Source organism: Pogoniulus pusillus, chromosome 1 (genome assembly GCF_015220805.1).
Source record: "Pogoniulus pusillus isolate bPogPus1 chromosome 1, bPogPus1.pri, whole genome shotgun sequence".
In the NCBI taxonomy this organism is placed as follows: domain Eukaryota; kingdom Metazoa; phylum Chordata; class Aves; order Piciformes; family Lybiidae; genus Pogoniulus; species Pogoniulus pusillus.
Window position 1 is genome coordinate 31,431,955 of NC_087264.1, and position 21,654 is coordinate 31,453,608.

General features: G+C 44.3%; 1 protein-coding gene and 1 long non-coding RNA gene across 4 annotated transcripts in view; one reads left to right on the plus strand and one right to left on the minus strand.

Moving 5' to 3' along the window:
• Positions 1-3,378, minus strand: part of LOC135177549 (uncharacterized) — a 17,523-nt gene extending 14,145 nt beyond the window's left edge. Inside the window, exons 1-2 of the long non-coding RNA XR_010303093.1 lie at positions 2,072-3,378; positions 1,835-1,966 (exon numbers count right to left, since the gene is read on the minus strand). This is a non-coding gene — a long non-coding RNA (uncharacterized LOC135177549). The remainder of the gene's footprint in view (positions 1-1,834; positions 1,967-2,071) is intronic.
• Positions 3,064-21,654, plus strand: KATNBL1 (katanin regulatory subunit B1 like 1). Of its 3 annotated transcripts, none has more exons than XM_064147669.1 (10): positions 3,064-3,212; positions 11,854-11,981; positions 13,478-13,518; positions 13,892-14,174; positions 15,465-15,583; positions 15,736-15,786; positions 15,871-15,960; positions 16,494-16,583; positions 17,110-17,203; positions 19,443-21,654. In XM_064147669.1, the coding sequence occupies exons 2-10, from the start codon at positions 11,868-11,870 to the stop codon at positions 19,473-19,475; spliced, it is 915 nt and encodes a 304-aa protein (XP_064003739.1). In that variant the 5' UTR covers positions 3,064-3,212; positions 11,854-11,867; the 3' UTR covers positions 19,476-21,654. The 3 variants fall into 3 exon arrangements, with proteins under 3 accessions (XP_064003739.1, XP_064003729.1, XP_064003748.1); XM_064147659.1 differs by lacking the exon at positions 3,064-3,212 and adding an exon at positions 3,567-3,667; XM_064147678.1 differs by lacking the exon at positions 3,064-3,212 and adding an exon at positions 11,598-11,687.

Here is a 21,654-nt window from a genome sequence, read left to right on the forward strand (position 1 = left end):
CTTGCTTGGTTTTATTTATGGTCACCTGCTGAATTAACTTCCAACTATGCTGTTTCTAAGGACTGAAAGCAGCCCCATCTGTGTTCCATAAAGACATCCTGTGTGTTACAGTAAGAGTAATGAAAAGCATTGCTCTAAGGTTGATGAAAAGCTCAACGTGAGCCAGCAGTGGGTGCATGCAGCCTCGATAGCTAACCATGTCCTGGGCAGCATGAAGAGAAGTGTTGCCAGCAGGACAAGAAAGGCGATTCTCCCCTTTTACTCTGCTCTCGTCAGACCCCACCTGGATTACTGTGTACAATTCTGGAGCCCCCAACACAAGAAGGACATCGAACTGTTGGAGCAGGTCCAGAGGAGGGCCACGAAGATGATCAGAGGGCTGGAACAGCTCTGGTATGAGGACAGGCTACAAGAGTTGGGGCTCTTCAGCCTGGAGAAGAGAAGGCTTTGAGGAGACCTTGTAGTAGCCTTACAATATCTGGAAGGGGCCTACAGGAGGGCTGGGGAGGGACTATTTACAAGGTCTTGTAATGACAGGATGAGGGGTAATGGGTTATAAACTGGAAGAGGGGAGATTTAGACAAGAGGTAAGGAAGAAATTCTTTACAGTGAGGGTGTTGAAACACTAGAACAGGTTTCCCAGGGAGGTTGTGGATGCTCCCTCCATGGAGGTGTTCAAGATGAGGTTGGATGAGGCCTTGAGCAACCTGTTCTAGTGGGAGGTGTCCCTGCCTATGGCAGGAGTTGGAACTAGATAATCTTGAGGTCACTTCTAACCTAAACCATTCTAGGATTCTGTAAAGTCAATTCACAAACTCCAATCTCTCATAGTTGACTCTTTTCCTTGAAAACACATCATTAGGCTTTGCAAAGGAAAAAAAAAAAGTAACAAGTCTATTTCTTAAATATACACCACTGTTCTATAGGAGAACTGCAGCTACAATTGTTCAAGGTTTGAATTTTGGCAATATTTAAATAATGACATTTTCTTTCTTCAGATTCAATAATAAGACCAATGTAGCTCTTCTGCCCAAGTCCTCTGTTTATATCAGGGTAGCAAATGGGGCTCTAGAGGATTAAAGTCAGCAATTTTACCCTTTTCTTTACACAAACATTTAAAGACATTAAGTGTCCTAAAGTGCGGTGGACTGATATTCCTCCATCAGCACTGTGCAGAAGCACCAACATTGGACATTTCCCCTACTGATCAAATTTCCACCAATTAAAAAGCCATGAAAATGAATGTGGAATTGAAAACAGAAGTGTCCAAAAAGAACAGTAGTTTTTAATGCCTTGCAGTTACTGCAAGGAACTCTGGAGGTTTAATTTAGAGAATATAGTAGCAAAAAGTAAGTTGAAAGAAAATAGACTAAGGAAGATATTTAGAAAAGCTCTAAGGATGTGGATCTCAGAGGACTGGTTTTCCAGCTCTGGATAGCAATGTGAAACAGAATCAAAGGAAGATAGATAAAAGAACCAGGAATTCTTAATGGAAATCCCTGCACCTCAGCCCTAGGGTGTCAATATTTGCAGCTTGATGGTCTGCTGTCATTGCTAAGTAGGCAGGGAACAGCTTGTGTGCTTCTGAACACAGAACTGGACACTTGACAGAAACTACTATCATAAACTTTGACCCCTATCTGGACTTGCTGAACAGCTTCTTCTCAGAAAAAGTATTTAATAAGCAGGCTCAGGAATAAAAAATACTATTGTTTGGCAGCCTTGACTGAACAAACCAGTTGGTCTGCCCTTTAAAAAACTAAACATGACATCACATGGCACAAGAACAACTTCAGCCATTTCCGACACTGTCTAGCATCAGCGTCCAACTTACCTGCATTTAGCTGGCAATCTTCTAAAGTCCATCTGGCTTTTACCTGTGTGCTCCTGACAAACACCATGAGGCAGGTCTGCTCTGGAAAGCCCAAGCGTTTTCAGGTGTGCATCATCTGGTAATTGTCGCAGTCTTTTAAAAACAAAACAAAACTGTTTCCTTTACTAAAGTGGTTTTTTTTTTTTCTGCCTGCATACACAGCTTGAAGAAAATTATTTTTAATAGCCCTGTACATACCTGGATGTGCATGACTGAAGTGCTCAGGTGAGTGAGACAGCCACGTATAAACAAACCACTACGCACACAGGAAATGATGCTGGTGAAAAGACTCCAGTGACTTTTAAGGCTGATATGCTTAAGAAACTTCTGAGGTGAAATGTAGTCTGACCTGAGGACTCAGTTGTGTGTTTCAACTCATTTGTAATGCTATCAGATGCCTTCTTTGTAGCAGTTTGGTGCCATAAACTGGTATCTTATGGATCACCTTGCGTAAAGAGTATGATGATATCTCAAGATGAAAAAGCAGGTCATGAGAAGTAGTAATGCAGCCTCTGGTTAAAGCCAGTTCATCTTGCAAGCTGTTCAGAGGCTGAGGAAATGCTTTAATTACCAAGTTACAACTGAAATTGTCATGCCCAGGTAAGATATTTAATAAAATATGCACTTAGCAAAGGCCTCCATTGTTGTTCCTTGAAACTGAACCTTAAGGTACACTAGTTAAAAAAACATTCAGCCAGGCCACCATGCCCATGTCTATTACAGGGACAAATTAAGCCTCTATTTCACATTGCTGCCTTGAAGGGTTGCATGAGAAAACGACATGATTCAAGCCAGAATTTATGAGGTGAATCAGGAGCAAAGCAAGGGAAGACAGAGACTATATCTCACCTTTCCTCCCATTTATCAGTAAAGCAGGACAGTTTTCTCACCAGCTTTAGATATGTTCTGACATGTTACACCAGAGAGAACACCCATGCCTCGGGAATCCTAAAGCTATTCATCCTCAGCTGTAATCTGGAGCCAGCGCAGGTTTCTCAGCCAGTTTGAGCACCACAAACTCGTAAACACACTTCGTCATGAGTAGCCTGCAGACACGATGGGCAGTGAGAGCTGGGAGATGCCTGATTGAATGTGTCTATTCAAGGGTAATTACGGCAGCAGCGACAGCTGCAGCTCAGTGACGCTGAGCCGCCGTTAAGAGCTGGGCTGCCCCCCCCTTCCCAGGGTGAGGGACCGAGGCCTGTGCGGCTGGGCACAACCTGAGGAGCCAGCAGGCTGGCTCAGCCCGGACTGGGCCTGAGGAGGCTCCGTTCCGGGAGGTGAGGGTGCGGAGGACGAGGAGCGTTTCTCAACACGCAGTTGGATCCGACGGGCACAGGTGTGATACAGTTAGACCAGGCACTGACAGCTCCGGGGCACGCTTAAACCGGCGGACAGGCTGCCAGGCGGCAGGGATGAAGCAGGACGGTGGGAGGGCTGCGGCAGCCTGCACGGCAGGAAGACCGCAAACCCGCCCTGACCAGCAGCCCCGCTGGCCGCGGAGCGTGAGCAGCACGGCGGCGGGGCGGGGCGGGGCGGGACGGGAGCGGAGGCGGGAGCGGCGGCGGGAGCGGCGCAGGGCGCGGCCCCGGGCGGGCGGGCGGGCGGCAGTGCGCCTGCAGAGGGCGCTGTGTGGCCGCGCGGCGCAGCCGCTGGGGCGTGCCGCGGCCGGGCCCAGCATGCAGCGCGGCGCCGTTTGAATGGCGCAGGCTCCGGGCGGGGGGCCGTGGCTGTAGCTTTCGGTGGCTCCACCTCCGTTCGCGGCATGTCCCAGCCCGGTACCATGAGCAGCGGGTGAGTGAGGGGGAAGGGGAGCGAAGGTGTGAAGGCTCTTGTGGCCGTGACCGGAGCTGGCGTTTCGGGCCGGCCGTCGGTGGGGCGCCTGGTAGTCGGGGCATCCGCCTTGGCTCGAGTTGTGCCTCTGGCCGTTGAGAGCTCACGGGCGAGGGAATTTTCGCCTAGGCCTCCTGCCTCTCTGCTTGCAGCGGGGCGGGCGGCGCGGCCCAGACTGTCCCGTACCTCGCCGAGGCCAGGTGCGGCTCCGGCGCGCCTCGCCCGGCGTATGAGGCGAGGGCTGCGGGTGGTCCGCCGTGGCGCTGCCTCGCTCCCGCGGCCAGCCCCTGCTAAGCGTCTTCCGTGGCCCTGCTGCGGCAGCCGGGACCGCCGAGCGCTCGGCGGCGCCGGTGAGGGGCCAGTCCCGCGCCTCCCGGGCGGGCTGTCGCATAGCTGTGTCCAGCGCTTGTCCTCTGCACCCAGCCAGTTCTGGCACTTCTGCCTTTGCTGAGATAGTGACACCGGCCACGGCTCGGCTGTGGTGGTAGATCAATGCGAAGAGAGCAGGGAAGGTTTGAGTGCTGGTGAGAGGGGGAATAATGACCTGGGTGTGAGGCCTTGCTGACGGATTTTATTCCTTGGGTGTGACAGATTCCGGGGGGAAGGGAGGAGGGAATCATCTTAAGATGCTTGAGGAGGATCTGGTGATCTTCGGTTAATTAGTTTGTTAAAAAGCCGTCGGATTTGTTTTCCGCGGTTGTGCTAGAGTAGTGTAGCATGTTAAGTGTAAAGCAAAGCCGAAGAGGAATTGTGAGCGGTGAGCTCTGGTAAGGGGAGATGGGGAGGCAGTTTTGGAAACCTTGCGTTGCTGTTTTTGGAACGTGTTGTGCTTTACAAGGTTAAGTCACTTTGCTTAAAAACAGCTTTCTGCCATCTGATGGAACCTGAATTCTGGTTTTCCTCACTCTCCTGGTTTTTGTTCCTTCTGGCTGTAACCGGGAAATGGGAAAAAAGGGGCAGCTGCCTGTGTGGGGTAGAACTGAAGCATAACAGAAGGTGGATTTTGTCTCTTGGACCTTGCTGCTTGGGAGGAACAAATTGTTGGCCAAAAGCTGTCACTTGTTCTTGGTAGAGAGTTTTTATTAGAAGTTCTGTAGTTATTTTACTGAATGCAAGTTCTCTTTTGTTTGATTTCTTGGATTTTATCTCAGAATAATGTGAAATACTGTTAACAGATTTTATGTGTCTATATTAAAAAGCCATGTATGTGAATGCACTGCTAGATATGAGTTATAGTAGTGTATATCTGTTCTCTCCCACTGTTCTGAAACTTCTTTCCACTGGGCTCATTTAAATAAGCCTTTTCATTAAAATTGTAACCATTTTATAAGTTAGTCCCAGGGTAAGGAGCAGAAGTATGAATTTAAAAAAATGCACTAACCAGACCATAGTTGTTAACAGAACTATAGGCAAGGTCCTCTGAGCACAAGCTCTGTGGAATGCAGTTGGAGATTATGTACATCCCAGTGGATGAGGTGGGTGCCTCCACTAAGTTTGGACTTTGAGGGCGTTTCCAATCTAACTTTCTCTAAGTTTGAATTTAAAACTCTTGATGTGTGTTCTTGAAGCTCTTTGGGTTCAGCAATAATAGAGAAAAACTTCAATTTTATGAGTAGTTTCTTTTAAAACTTGTATAAAATCCTAATATGAGAGCTTCAGCCTACTGGAACTGAATTTCCTATCACTGTCAGGTAATGTTAATGATAGAACTTTCCCAACCTTATTATGCCAAGAGTGTTCAGAAGTGAAAATCCACAGGTAGAATCATCATGAACCAGTATAGCTTGGGGGCTGACCTGTTGCAGAGCAGCGCTGAGGAAAGGGACCTGGGAATCCTGGTGGACAGCAAGACGCCCAGGAGCCAGCAATGTGCCCTTGTGGGCTAGAAGGCCAATGGCATCCTGAGGTGGATGAGAAGGGCTGTGAGGAGTAGGTCAAGAGAGGTTCTCCTGTCCCTCTGTTCTGCCCTGCTCAAGCCACACCTGTCCAGTTCTGGGCCCCTCAGTTCAAGAAGGACCTCAGGGAACTGCTTGACAGAGTCAGGCAGTGTAACATCTCCTGTGAGGCTAGGCTGAGGGAGCTGGGGCTTGGAGCAGAGGAGCCTGAGGGCTGCTCTCATTGCTGCTGCTGCTGCTAAAAATGTGCAGGGCAGTGTTGACAAGATGCAGCCAGACTCTGCTTGGGGATGGCCAAGGACAGGACAAGGGGCACTGGAGGCAAGCTGGAGCAGACGAGATGCCACGGGAACAGAAGGGAAAACCTTTTCCCTGTGAGGGTGCTGGAGCCCTGGAGCAGGCTGTGCAGAGAAGTTGTGGAGCCTCCTTCTCTGGAGACATTCCAAACCTGCTTGGATGTGTTCCTCAGTGACCTGCCCTGAGTGCTCCTGCTCTGATAGGGAGGTTGGACTGGATGATCTCTGGAGGTTCCTTCAAACCCCTACAATTCTGTGACCCTTTCATTAGTGAAGGATGACTTTAGAAAGGACTAAAGCATTGACAAGTAGTGTTGCTTTGTGGAGGATTAACAGACGTAGATGGTGTCTCCAGATGCAGGAAGCTGCACAGTTGTTCATTTCACTTTTTTCTGGAAAATACTACTTTTTCATAATGTGAATGAAGTTCAGTTATTGGATACCTAGACTAGCTCCACAAGGAAAGCTAACTTATGCTTGAATTCATCCTCAGTAAACTCAACTGAATTCTTAAGTCAGAGTCGTTTTTGGAGGTTCATTAGGACTGTTTGTCCTAGGGGGCCACAGGCAAATTCCATATGTAATGGAATGTGGGCTTGTGTAATAGGAAAGTGAGCTTGAAGTGTAGGACCAAGCTAAATTACAATACCATGACATTTGGGGTTACTACAAATTTAATGACATTGCTTTAATTTATACACACACATGAAATGGGAGCAGATGGCCTGACAGGTATAGCTGTTAGCAAGTTGTGCCCTAGCAGTGTGCGAGACACTCACTGTGGTGCCGCAGAATGATTTGCATTGCCATATTCTGTACCATTTGGGTGGCTTGGGTCCCATCCCTGGAGTTATTCAAGGTTAGGCTCAACAGGGCTCTGGACAACCTGATCTAGTGGAGGATGCCCTTGCTGACTGCCCAGGAGTTGGACTGGATGACCTCTGGAGGTCCCTTCCAACCCAGACCATTCTGAGATTCCGTATTTCTTTTGAAAAGAGAATTTGGTGTTTGTTACCTGGTGAAGCATCAGAACACAAATTGCTAAAAAGAGAGGGATTTTTAAAAAGACCTGTTACATATTGAAAGGATGTGGAGGCCATCTGAGACAGATGGATTCTGAAACATTTGTCAGAGTTGCATGGGAGGAAATTCTGCCAAGCTTACAGAACCACTTCCACATCACAAGGCAGTGATAATTTCTTTTTGTAGCAGATTACTCTTTTGGAAGTCAATTTGGAACATCCATTCCTGGAAGTTTTCATTTGAGCATTTTAAATCTTACAGTGACTTGTGCAATTAGTTGACCAATACTGGTTCCCTGCTACCTAACTTCCTTTGGCTGCTATCAAAGCATGACCTCGTCTCCTTGGCAAGTAGCAATTAAGTAGCTCTTTCATCTGGGTTTAATAGTGTCATCCTGGAACTTGTATCTGGCATGGGATGTTGGAGAGTCACGGGAACATCTGCAATGGCTTGTGTACGTGAAATGTACATGGAATGGAAAGCAGCAGCTAAGAATTTGGGCACATAGCAAGACAACAGGAATGTTTTTTTCAGAGGATGTTGCTGGTGCCTTGAAAAATGCAGAAACCTTTGCTGCCGAGCAGCTGAGTCTGCTGCGTTCTGTAGGAAATGAATAGTGTTAATGTCTGTGGCGATTACACAAGGTGCGAAGTGTGTCTCTCCTTGGGGGCCATGCCCAGAACATGGGATGATGGGAGGGAGTGGCAGAGTTGTTACTCGCCCTTGATAGATCTGCACTTGGAAGGTCTTTAGTGTGCTGTCTTTGCTGGTGCTGGTATGACTGAAAGAGTTGTGCAGCGTCTGGGAGAGATCAGATCAGAAAACACCAGCAGAGCTGTCAAGAAAACTTTGCCCAGGTGTTGCCTATTGGCCACTTGTCAGGATCTATAGCTGCTGGTACTCCAGTCCTCCTGTGCCCTAAAAACTGGGGAGAGTAAAAAGGGGAGGAAGGAGGGTTGGCATCTGCTCTGACAAGTGGCCCACGGGCAGAGGAAGCTGGTGGAATGTGAGTGTGTCATCGTAATGACACTGTGTACCTCACTGCGGGATGGTGTGGTGAAGGGCCAAGGCAGAGCTGATGGGACTTGCATTCTGTCCTTGGCTTATTTGTACAGCTCAGTAAAGCATAGGGCTTGTGTTGGTCTTGATGCTATGGTGTGGCAGACTGTTCTGAACGCTTAGACCTAGCTGTGATCAGAAGGCAGTAGTCGAGGCATAGGTTGTTTGATCCTGTACAAATCAGTCTCTGATCTCAGTTTAAAAATCCATGTATTTTCCATAGGTGGTAATGTCTAATTAGCTGTCCCTAGATGAAGATATCTGATAGCAGATTGGAAATGAGAGTTTTATGTAAAGAGGCCTGTAAAGTGTCTTTCATCCTCCCAGCATCTGGCTTGTTAATTGCTGAGCAGCAAGCATTTTATCATGGGTAGCTAAGCCTTTGGGAGCAGGTTTCCAGAGGTGAGGACTAAGTTTATTATGACACTGCTCGTTTCTTCTGCTGGAGTTCTGCTCTGTTTCTGTGCTACCTGAGTTGTGTTTCTGTATGTAATCACTTCCAGTGTATTCCCTTAAATGAATTTCCAGTCTGCCCTGGAACCCATGTAAACGTTTGGGCACGCAACATCCTGTGGCAAGCTGAGTTTGGGTCTACTTTGCAGAGTCGTCTCTTCTGACATTTTTGAACTTGCCTTCAGTTAGTGTCTTTTGACTCTTCAATCTTATATTGGGCAAGATCACAGGGTATTAGGAGTTGGAAGGGACCCAAGGAGATCATCAAGTCCAACCCCCAAGATGCTGAATAATAATCTGTATGCAACTCCTCCAGGCCATTTGTTTTGCAGACCTTTATCTTATTTCTCCTTTTTGCTCTGAGCAGCCTCCTTTCCAGACTGAAAAGGCCTGAGCTGTGCAGATTTTGATTGTAGGGGAGGCATTGCATACTTGAACTTGCCATTGAGCTCTTTGTTCACTTTACTGGGAAGTCTTTTCTGTGCACAACAATTCCACTTATTTTTGTAACTATTTGCTGATCAATATCTAAAGTAAATCCATAGATGCAGATTTCACTAGCCCAGAGCCTGTGATTCTGTGTGGGAAGCCAGCATTTCTTCAGTGTCCACAGGCATGCAGGCTTTGCTTTTATATTAGTCTGTAATCATTGATTTGCTTCTCAGACATCACAGTGCTTTAGTTTTGCGGTAAGCCCTCACCTGCAGTGTCTGCTATCACTTTGTATTGCCAGATCTTCATCATCTCACTGCCCAAACCACATGTGAGGTAATTGCAAAAGTGCAGATTTTCTGCAGGATCCCTGTGGTTACTACCTGCTGAGACACTTTCTGACTGTTTCTTAGCTACTTCTTCATGCAAAACCTTTCCATTTCATCTCTTGGTTGCTTAGTTTGCTCAAGAGATGCGAGGGACTTGCGGAAGCTTTTTGGAATCTCAGCCCTTGTAACTGCCCTTCAGCCATGTTGTACCCCTTCATACTGTAAAAATTCTGCTATTGTATGAGGCAGGACTTACCCTCACAACAGCCAAGTTGTCTTTTCCAGTACATTGTTGTGTCCACTACTTCTGTTCTTGGTTACATTGTTTACTAATTTGCACAACAAGACGTAAGTCTGAATCTTCCTTGAGGCTATCTTTAAATGCTCAGTGTTTTCCACACTGATTCCTCCAGGTGCTTGGTTAGCTGTAAGGCGGAGGTTCTGAACTTTGATCAGCAGCATGGCTGTTACTGCTTGGCTCTTCATAGCTATTTCATTACTGCTTGGCTCTTCGTGGCTCTTTCTGCATCATCAGAGACACTCAAAACCCAGACTGAACTATGAAAACCTCTCCAAGCTGTGGGACAGTGAACACAAACATAAGGATTTTACTTCAGTTTTACCTCAGTTCATTAGATGTTTTTTTGTATCTGATTATCCCTTGGTCTTTTGGGTTTCTGCTTCCAGTCTTTAAAGAACAGAATTGATAGTTTTGTTGCCTATTCCTGTTTGAGCTGGGGAGCATGAAATTCCAATAGCAAGTTTGTCAAACTGTGATTGTCCTCATGTTTCTCTCAGATATGTTTAACTTCTGTGAGGCAACCACCTTCCCTCCAGGACAGTGTCTCTCCAGCTCAGGTATTCTGAACTGTTAATCCAGGCTCTACAGCGCCTAGGATCCAAGCACTGAGCTGCTAATTGAGCTGCTTTGGTAAGACATTTCTGTCTAGCCTTCTGACACTTCATATTTCTCTTTCCAGTTTAACAGCACTGTCTTACATGTTGGAGATCAGACTGTTGCCTACTGCTTAGCCTGAAAGAGGAGAGTAGTTTGAGATCATTTAATAAGCAAGTTAAGGACAGCTTGTTCTTCTGCACAGTGTTGGTGAGCTCTCAGTGTGTCATGGGACTAGTTGCAAGAAGTACTCTTCAGGAATAAAGATTGGATTTTTTTAGCATCTGATAGGATTATTCTATGGGGCAGAGCTCTGCAACAACATCTGGGGTTTATTGCTTTCCCCTCAGCAACATTCTCAAAGAGGATAAAACCCCAACCGGAACCACCAAAAAATACCTCCAGACTTTTCCAAGCTCTCCTAGCTGTCTGTCTTCATTATTGGATTTGTTTGGGGTTGACAGTTGTTTTAAGTTCAGTTGTCTGTCTTTGTGTTGTGCTCCAAGCCTAATGTTTAACATACAGCCCTTTTAGAGTCCAAATAATGTTTGTAGCCATCTAATAAGCAGAGTAGAACTTGTTCATTCTTGGGGTTTCTTCTAAACCTCAGGGAAAAAATATACTACCTGCTTTGTTTTGAGCCTGCCACCTGTTTGCCAGCCTTTAGCTACTGCATTGAAAGCTCTGCTGTGGTTAATAAGCTGTTTCCCATCTGGCTTTCAGTGCTCGTTGTTTTTAAATACAGGGGTAAATCTGCTGCAGAGAGGGGAAGGGACAGGCCTGTGTTGGTACTGAAGGTGGAGGGGTGAGATGGGCACACTCATGCCAGGGTCAAACTTTTGCCATTTTGGGGGAAAACACAATTGGAGCAAGTGGTTGGCTTTTAAAGGTAAGGTAGAGTGTCTAGCAAAACCATTTTGGGGTAGTGCTCCCTGGTGATGTAGTTGGTTTAATCCAGTCTCAAACTGTGCATTATCTGGATCACTTAAAACCTGCCAACCCCTCTGTAGTGCTGTCTGAGTCTTTGGTTTGGTCCTGGAGGAGTATTTGCATGCATCTAGACAATGTACTTGAGGCATTCTCTTGGCCTCATTCCATACCTACTCAGTATTTTTATAGTTTGAAAAATAGCCAAAGCTGTGTACTGAGAAAAATGGGCAAGGGGTGGATTTCCCAATAAATTAGAGAGATTTTTTTGTCACTTCCTTGTTTTTAACCTTTGCCATTTCCAAGGTTTGCCTTCCTCCTGAAAAACAGGAATTTTATTTAGCTGCCTTTCCTTACTTTCCAACAATTGTGGGACCAATTATTTTTCTTTAAGTAGCCAATGAAATTCCTAGGGTCAGCTATGGAGGAAAGTCTCACAAATTGCCTTATCCATTATTTGAATTCTTGTGTGTGCAGCTTCTCAGTGCAGGTGCCCTAAGCTGGTATGAAAAGAAGATCTTTCACCTGTTTAATTGCTGGCCTTTAGCTACTGCATTGGAAGATCTTCTGTGGCTCCTCTCCTTTCTGTGTCTTCCTGGAGGCTGTTTTTTGTTCCCTTTTATTGGAAAACTAGATAGGAATTTTGAAGTGGTGATCAGCATGTTATTAATGGTAAGAGCTCCAGCTAACACTTGTTAAAGAGTGATGTCTTTGGATTATTTATATGATGAACCATTGTGCTGATAGATGAACTCTTAGGTGGTTTTGCCAGCTGCACTTGAAGAAAGTTTAGTGCCTGTTTTAGAAATACAACTAAATGTTTTTCCCTTGGAAACAGGGATTTGAGAGATTATGGCATCTGAAGCCCACAATGGTAGAAAACAGAAAGTATTACATATTGAAGGTCATCCCATTGATCTCCCCAGAAAAAGGATCTCCTCTTCCACTAAAAAGATCATGAAGGAGGTAAGCTCTGGGGTTTGGGTTGTCTGTTTTATTTTTATGTCCTCTGATGAAGCTGAAGTAAAGGTTCAATAAGTTGATGGCTCTGAGCAGTCTAGATTGAGAGGCACAGCACCATCGGCCATTTGGTCTCTAAATGTGCCACAGAACTTGAACAGCAATTCTTTTGTGGAAACTGCACTGTGACAGGCGCAGCAGTGACTGCACAGGGGTGTGCATTGTATTGTCCTCCTGGGCAGCAGGGACTGAGAAGGTTTTTTACTCAGGCCTGCTCTTCTGAAGTCTAGCCAAGAACTGTTGCAGCGGAGGAAATCTATCAGCAAAAATTCTCTTTTGCCAAGAGAGCTACATGTGGGAGGTGGGTAAGTGAAATAGCTGCATGGAATTGTTACGATACAGCCTGATTTCCCACAGTTGTCTAGGAGTAGCACCCATACTTTCATTGGAGTCTTGCCAGTCAAAAACATTCTTATAACCTCCAGCCAAATACTGGCTATAGAGTAGGGTACTGAGCATGGAGGAAGTGCTGGAGAGGTAAACTCACTGTAAGATCACTTCAGACAGTGGTGAAGATGCTAGCATCTTCTGTATCTGTTTGCTTATCGAACAAGTTTAATAAAACCTGCATTTTATGACTTGGTTTTAGTGAAAAAGCCTTGTGGTGTTATCTTGCTGCTGTGAAGAATGACCATTTATACTGCTGGTAGTATTTGCAAGGTGAAATGCCTGCAGTGAGTGCAGGGCCTATTGAGGTGAAAATGCAGATTTCTAATGGGAGCATCTTAGTGCTTATTAAAAATTTTCATCATTACTGATAGGAAAAAATACATGTGTTCATCCCAATTCAGCTCCTCTTTATTATAAGCAACACACCTCTTCAAAGTGTATTGCTTGATTTTCTGAGGGTTTGCTAATCTGTGTCAGAGCCTCAAATGAATTTTGTGATTTCGTTAGATCTCTGTTCTGTGCAGGCCAGGTGGTGTCAGGCTGTTAATCAAAAGTTTCATACAAACGAACTCAAGATAATCTAGCTGGAGTTGTCTACAGGACTTCCCTGTTGTTGTGCTTTGGTGTGGTGATGTCGTGTTGCCATCCCTCCCAAAGCTGGCATCTGTGGTACTACAGGCCTTTAAACGTCTGTGCAAAAAGTGGTGTCATCAGCTTCCAGCAGGCTTTTTATATTACTCTCAACTTTTAGTTTGCTAGTAACTAAGGAATCTCTCTGATGTCACAATTCCACATCTTGGCCAAGGTACTTCGAGCTGCCTGTGGTGCTCTAAGGACAGCTGTGGGAGAGCTGGTTCATCTAGAGGTCACTGTGAAATCCTTCATGATTAACAGAAGGTTCGTGTAGCTATGCTTTAGTTGCAGAATAGGGAGAGTGGGTGAAAGGTAGGAAACCTATGGTAAATGCAGGACTGTTGTGTGGCAAACTGGGGGAGTGTTAGAGCCTTTTTAGTGATACAGCTTCTTTGTCTTCTCTGTTCTTCTTCACTTAGGGTAAGAAATCTCCAAAACAGCTGGCTTCATACACAAACAGGTAGGAGAGCAGTGCTCTATGGAGTCCTCAGTTTCAAGTGAGAGGGATACAGGGAGCAAAAAGTAGCTTGACTCTTGCATCACCCAAACAGGCACAAATGAAAAATGGAGCAAAGATAAATTTACACACACAACCCCCCAATCTTACTGACAGTACTTGGGATTTGTCTCTGCATTCATACAAGCAGGAGAAGATCATGGGTGGTAGCACCCAAATGACAGCACAAATGTCATAAAAGTGTCTTGGGGACAAAAAGTTCTGAGTAACCTGCAAGATGACAGCTGAATTCCCAATGAGATATTTGAGCTTAACAACATGACCTATTGCTTGGGTTTGGGACAACTTGCACTAAAATCTTGTTTTCTTGTTGCAGAGTAACAGTTGGAAAAACGGTGACTAGTCCCCTCTCTCTTTTCAAAGTAGTGTGTTGTAAAAGGAAAGTTCATTGTTATAGTCCAAAGCCTTGTTACAGAAAGAAACAGTTCCCTAAATCTAGGGGCTGTGACATGGCAAATAAAGAAAATGAACTGGCTTGTGCCGGAAATCTGCCAGCAAAGCTGCATAATGATAGCCGGACCCACTTGCTGAATTCCAGTGACTCTGGCTCCTCTCAAACAGAAGGCCCCTCCTCCAAATACAGTGGATTCTTCTCAGAGGTCAGTTGAGCTAAGCAAACTTCAGTTCAAACCAGAAGTATTCCTGCTAGGGCTTCCTGTGTGGTCAACTGGGAAAGTTTACAAAGAGTTGTTTTTTGTCAGATGTGGTTTGCAGTCTTTTTATTGATCAGTTTATTGTGATACAGTTGCCAACAGTTGTCCTGCCACTTTTGCCCATGTTTTTGACAGCACAGCAGTTCAGCTCTGCTGTGCTAGTCTGGTTTAAAACTGTAGCAGCACTGGGGAAAGTGTTGGTTTAAGGTGGCTGGGTTTCATGACCTGGCATGACATACAGCCAGGGGCACACTCGTGGAGGTGTGGAAGTGTTAGTAAAATGGATAGGACCATTGTCACCAGCAGTAATAGTTCAGTGTGTGTGAAGCTACCTTCAGCCTTTGTATAAAGCTGCATTTCTTCTGAAGATTGCTTGGTAAACCCCAGCAAATGCTTGCAGGGCTTCTGAAACTGGCTCAGAGGTTGCTAGCTAGATAAAACAGATGTTGTGACAAGCCATATAAGGCCTGTAATGTTGAAGTTTCCATTTCCATCACCATGGCTGTTTGCTGCCTGCTCAGCCCTGCAGGTATTTTAAGCGAAGCATGGCAGGAAAGATAAGACCAAAGACTATGCTGAGGGCTGCCAGAGAGTCCAGTGGACTGGAGGGTACAAGTCTGTGGCACTGTTGAGCTTGGTATTTTTAAGGAAGGAGCAGCAGAATTGCTGGAGTAAAGAACTTGCAGAAAGAAGAGTAAAGAAACAAAGGCCAAGGAAGGTTGGTCGTCTTGTAAACTGAAGACCAGATCACCACCTACAGATGGCTGGCAAGCTGCTTTGAGAAATGAGCGTCACTGCAGTGCTTGTTCTGGTCAAAGATCCATTTTAACAGCATAGCTGAACTTCATTCTGAGAACAGGCTTCTTCAGAAATGAACCTTTCCTGGCAAGGGTCAGAATAACAGATGGAGTTCTTTGTCTAAATTTTGTCAATAAGAACCTAAGGAAGAAGTTGTCAGAGCTGGTCAGAATTACAGGCTGATGCTCCTGAGTGCTCCATTTAATTCAGATAACTCTCTTTAGCTGTCTGTAGACCTCACTGCTGTAGCTTTTGAGTAGTCTGATCTTTTTCTCCTCCATTTTGAGGAAAACGTATGGATTTTAAAGCCATGTTTTAACTAAATTTAGTAGTGTACAGGTAGGAAAGGATATCTGAGTTACTACAGAGCAGCTGATTTTGTTGGTGCTGGGTACTTAACTTGGCCTAAGCTTTTATCATTGTTTTTTAAATCCACAGGTTTCTCAGGACCATGAAACTATGGCTCAAGTTCTTTTCAGCAGGAATCTGAGGCTGAATGTAGCTTTAACTTTTTGGAGAAGGAGAAGTATAAGTGAACTAGTAGCCTACTTAGTGAGGTAAACCAAGTGTCCCTTCTTCTGTATTCTTGTAGTGGTAGCAATCTTAAATATGCTGCAGTGTGGAGTTCCACAAATGCTCTCTGAATGTCAGTAGAAGCATGTGCTCCAACCTCCAGCAACATTGCTGATTCTCTTCTTAATGTTTCTAGGATACAGGACCTTGGAGTGGTGGTAGACTGCCTTCCTGTGCTTACAAACAGGTACAAATGAAAAGGAGTAGGGGCTAAGAATCTGCTGTGGCCACACTGAAGTCCAAGCCCTTCTGAAACATCTTCTTGTTTAAGTTTACAGGAAGAAAAACCATATATTTCAGTTGGCTGCTGTGTAGATCTTCTGCCTTTAGTGAAGTCACTGCTTAAAAGCAAATATGAAGAGTAAGTATCAGTTTTCAAAGTGCTGTTGCTTGCTGGCTGTGCAGGGCCCTAGAAATGAATTGGTGTTTAATCATCTGACTCCTGCTTCTTCTGCCCCTTCTCCCAACTCTGCCTTCCTCAGAGAGTACCACCCTGAAGCAGAACTTTCCTGTGGTCTTTTTTGCTTTAACAAGCATGTGGTGCAAAAACTTCTTCCCCCAGTCCTTAGCCTTGTATAAATGGCTTTGCCCTTGTGCAGGTGGGTTTGTCCTAGACAGTAAACCAAAACTGTCCCAAGATTTTAGTGTGCTTGAGAACATGAAATAAAGGCAAAGTGCCTGAAGAATTTCTGCTTATACAACAAAAGCTTCGATTAATTGTTTGCCTATGGTTTTATTTTGTATTTTCAAGTGTTTAAACCTGCCAGTTTAGATTTTTTTTTTTAACCCAGAATAGAAACCTTGTTACTTTGAGTGGCTCACCTGTTCATCTTGATGCTTGGAGACATTGGAGGGAGGGGGGGAAAAAGCATAATGTAAAATCTGTTGTTACAGGTACGTGATAGTTGGTTTAAACTGGCTTCAGGCCGTCATTAAAAGATGGTGGTCAGAACTATCTGCACATACAGAAAAGGCAGAGGATGGGTGAGTACAACGTTGGGAGCTATTTCAGTGTGTTCCTGTAGCTTTATCTTAATCTGTTTGACTTGGAGCAGTAAAAGCATGAAATAACTACAAAAAAGTGTTTAAAAGAAGGCTGGATGAGGCACTTAGTGCCATGGTTTAGTTAATTAGAAGGGTTAGGTGACAGGTTGGACTTGATGGTCTCAGAGGTCTCTTCCAGCCTGGTTAATTCTGTGATTCTGTGAAAATTAGTTGAAAGTAAAAGCTGAAGTACTGAAAAGTCTGTTCCTAAGACACAAGCTTTGGAAACTTACTTTGGGGATTGTCATGGATTGGATTTTTAGATTATTTTTCTATATGTAGACCATCAGGGCTTGTCCAAATGCTGTAGACCTGATCTGATCAGTTCCAAATCACTTTTGAAGTGTCCAAATGTTTCTATGGCAGTATCTATCATGTAGCCTAAGTCTGTGCAGTATTAAATGTTTCAGTCAAAAAGTCTACTGCAATGTAATATAAATGTTACAAAATGTTCATTCTCTTCCAGAAATATTCATATTTTAAAACAACAATTAAGTGGATTATGGGAGCAGGAGAATCATCTGACTCTGGTTCCGGGATATACTGGTAATATAGCTAAGGTAATCCACTTCCACTTACGGTTAATAGTGAACATAGTTGTATCACTTGCAGTATTCCTCTCATGTCATGTTACTTAAGCAGATAGAAACACCTTTATTTTCTACTACTGCTTAAGTAGATTGCACGATTATAATAACTGTAATTTACAGTAATTATAACAATTAGAATAGTCTGTTCTGCTAAGACCTTGCTTCCTTTTCTAATGTCCCCAGCAGAAGGAGGATGTAGAGCTGATGGAGAGTCCAGAGGAGGCCACAAAGCTGATCCAACTAGATCAGCTCTGCTATGAGGACAAGCTGAGGGAGCTAGGGGTGTTCAGCCTGGACAGAACACTCCTAAGGGGGACCTTAGAGTTGCCTACCAATAGCTGAAGGGATCTTGCAGGAAGGCTGCAGAGGGACTTTTCATCAGTGTCTAGACACAGGACAAGGGGGAATGGTTTGAAGCTGAGGGAGAGCAGGGTTAGATTGAAGTTGAGGAAGAAGCAGTACAAGGGTGATGAGACTGGTGTCCCTGCCCATGTTATGGATGTTAGAGTAGATGAGCTCAGAGGTTCTTTCCAACCTGAGCCATTCTCTGTTTCTGTGATGACTACGGAAGTCTGGTGTTAAATTCCCCTTGCTAATAGCAATGTGGTTTAGAATGCCAACAGTGATTTTTCCTTATCTTTTTCTCTTTAGCAATAAGCCTTAAAAGTGCTGTGAAGTGGGCCCAGATGAGTAGGAAGGTTGTGAAAATACAGATTTTTTTTTTTTTTTCCTCTGTCATCTTCTGTTCCCACTATTGTGAGTGTACTGCAGCATGTGGAACCTGAGCCCAGCAATGCTGTCAGCATTTGCACATATGACGACTTTAGCTACTGACAACTTCCTGAAGTCTCAAGCTTATTGCTGGCCTAATGTTTAGAAAACTGAGTTTGTAGAGTTCATAGTGTCCCCACATGAACTGAAACCTTGTTTGTCTTTCTTGACACCTTATGGTGAGATGTCAGCAAGTTTATGATTTATTCCCCATGGTCTCATCTCTAAATATCACTTTCTGAGGTTAGGCATCAAGACTTAGAGGAAGGAGCTCGACAGAGCTACCTGATGAGGGTAATGAGAGAAGACTTTAAAGCTGATACTTGGTTGTGCTCAAGATTTAAGAGAACTTGAAAACAACTTTGAGATTGCATGCTCTGCGTCTGAAGAAGCTTTGTGGAATGCATGTTCTGTGCCTACAGAACTTGTCATCAAAGTGTTGTGCATCTCTTCTCTGGCAGAGCAATGGGAGGTTTGAATGTAGGCTGTCTAGTTCTTGTGACAGCTCAAGGCAGCAGTTATGGGTAGGGTCAGTTTGTTTTCTAGGATTCAAGTTCCCTTTCTGTTCACTCACCTGCTTCTTGATATCACAGAATGTTAGGAGTTGGAAGGGACCTTTTGAGAGTCCAACCCCTTTGCTAAAGCAGAGTCACCTAGGGCAGGTCACACAGGAATGCATCCAGGTGGGTTTGGAATGTCTCCAAAGGAGACTCCACAACCTCTCTGGGCAGCCTGCTCTAGGACTTTCAGTTAAGTGTGTGTTCCTCACATTAAGGCGGAACTTCCTTTGTTTCAGTTTCTCTGTTGCCCCTTGTCTTGCCACAGGCTACCACTGCAATGAGATTGCCCCCTTCCTGACACCCACCCTTCATATACTTAAAAATATTAATAAAGGTCCTCCCTCAGTCTTGTCTTTCTCAGGCCCAGGTCTCTCAGCCTTTCCTCATCAAACAGATGTTCCAGTCCCTTCATCATACTCATAGCCTCTGTTGGACTCTCTCCGGTATTTCCCTGTCTGTTTTGAACTGGGGAGCCCAGAACTGGCCACACTAATAAATGTCAGGATAGACTGTGGCCAAGGCTACCTGAGCAAGTTAGAAACAAAAGGAGTAGCACACGAGTGCTGGAGCAGTGGGGTGAAGAAAAATGATATATTTGAAACCAATTAATTAAGGGGGATCTTATGATGGTTTTCTTGCCCGTGCCTGCAGGGAGCAGTGCAAAGATAGCTTCCAAAGTAACCAATTCAATCTAATCCACTTTCCTTGTAGACTGTTCTAGTACATAAAGAAATGCCATTGAAAGTAATGTTGAAGATAACTCATGCTGAAATTTGACCTAAAGTTAATGATTCTGGTTCCCCTGCCTCAGCCATACCATTGATGGCACAACTGTGAGTAACACCACAAACAATTTCTCCTTCCTTCTTTCTTTCTAGGATGTAAATGCTTATTTATTACAGCTACACTGACAAGAGTGGGAAACTGCTTCTGTGGTGAAATAATCCCCTGAAGTATCCATGAAATATGGACTGTTTCTGAAAGCCTTCTGAGAACTACTGGGAGAAGAGAACTGTCAAGCTGTTTGATGAAACCACTAACAAAATCCTAACCATCTACTTCACATTGAAGTGGAAAAAAATGTCTTGTAGGAGCAACTTTCACTTCAGTGAGGTGGAAGTGCACTAGGAAAACTGTATGCCTTTGCTGCATTTGGGATTCACTCAGTTATAGATGTTCCTTTAAAGGCTACTGGATTTTACTACAGCATTGAGTTAAAGAAGATGAATGACAAGACAGCAGAACCAGTGTATGAGGAACTATCAACAGCAATCAGCATTGAGAGCTCTTGAGTATTTCTTTCACAAGAGAACTCCAAAATGCACAACTATCTTCCAATCTCATCAAAATCCCTTTGGAATATTCAATGTTTTAATGAAATTATTCAAGGCAGATTTTGTTTGCACTATTGAGAAACTCCAGCAAGGATGCCTTAATGCCTTATTAGTGTTTCAACAAGCCAATGTGTTAAGATGCAAATAGTTATTACCTTCGGATTGTGATTGAAAAAAAACTCCAAAATCAGGGTTTGACTTTGTGTAGTTACTGAAACGTTGCACACAAAGATTGATGGATGAAAGCTATGAGAAGTACCTGAAGTGCCACTTGGCTCAGCAGCTCTTGTAGCTGGCAGTAGAGTGGTGAATTCCTGGCTAACAAATGTTTTTATATTGTGTGTGGATTTCTAACGCAGTAATCTCCTCCTGTATCATTTAAACTACATGCAAACAAGTAAACATATTAAAGATATCTACTGTTTTTTTTTCTTCTCAAGTTTCTAAAAGAAATTTCTAGAATAATCTCTTTCCCAGTGCTTTTTATCCTAGGTATTTATGTTTGTTGGAAATGTTTACAGCCAGCTGCGGCCCTGCTACTGCAATTGCACCCTTTTTGTACTACCTCCTTTCAGAAACTGACAGCTTTTTCAGAAGAAATCCAGTTCTGGCTTGATCTCTGGTGACCAATTCCTCCCCACACTAGCATTCAAAATACAGGTAACAGCTTTTACTGTCCTGCTGCTATCCTGTGCTGGTTTAATTGAAGTGCTCTAGCTGCATAGCTCTGGAGCAGTTCTGGGTTTAGGCTTGCTCTTGCCTTTTTTGTGTTTAGGAAGCTGCTTTGCCACTTCAAATATCGTTAAGTGCCAGCTGTTCACTTTGATCTATGTGCACAGCATCCAGCACCAAATAGTCCTCTCCCTTTTAAGTACTTAAGGGTAGAATTAAGCATAATGCACTTTTACTAATGTGCAGGAGAAAAGTCTTTGGATAGCCCTAAGTGGTTTTTGCTTTACAGAAGAAATAAATCAATTTTAAACTCTGGTAGTGGTCCACAGCTTTAGGCCTCCTGTTGCTTCATTTTGTTTTGCTTCTTTATTGTTGCTGACTTGTGAAGGCCAACTGGAAATCTGTCCTCAGAACTTGGTGCTTTTGTTCCTTTGAGTATTCTCTGAACCAAAGGTTTTGGACTTCCCAGGGAAGAGCTTCTGGGACATGCTGACCCCGAGGGCTCCATAGTTCAATCTGGAGATATGCACACAGCCACATTGCTTCTGCTAGAATCAGGAGGGACTGATGGAAAGATTTTGCACTCGGGGTTCAAGGTAGCCCTTAATACGTTTTCAGATGTTGTTGCTGGCAGCTTAAACTGTAAAGGAGCCCCAGTGTGATGCCATTCCTAGATTACTGTTCCATTGAGCACTCCAGCGTGAGAGCAGCAAAGTCCGGCCTTTGGGTAGCAATTGCTGAAACTCTTAGGTTCTCTCTCCATGAAAATACTGCAAAGGTGATGCAAACTCAGCTCTTCCTTTCTCCTGTTTGCTTTTAAAAAGACAAAATGAAGTAACTCCTGGCCACTTACTGCTGATAATCCAAGAAGTAATCATTGTAATTGATGGAAGTGAATGGCTCTAATGTTCAAAATGCAGCCTGACAGTAGATGTAAATCCATGGGCTTGTAATGTAAATCCATGGCCACATGTAGAATTCCAAGTCTTATCTGTGGGTGGTGCTTTTGTTCTAGTGGCAAGGTAAGATTGACTTTGAGGCTTGTTATTGAGAAATACATAATAAAAGAATGCATTCTTTTTAA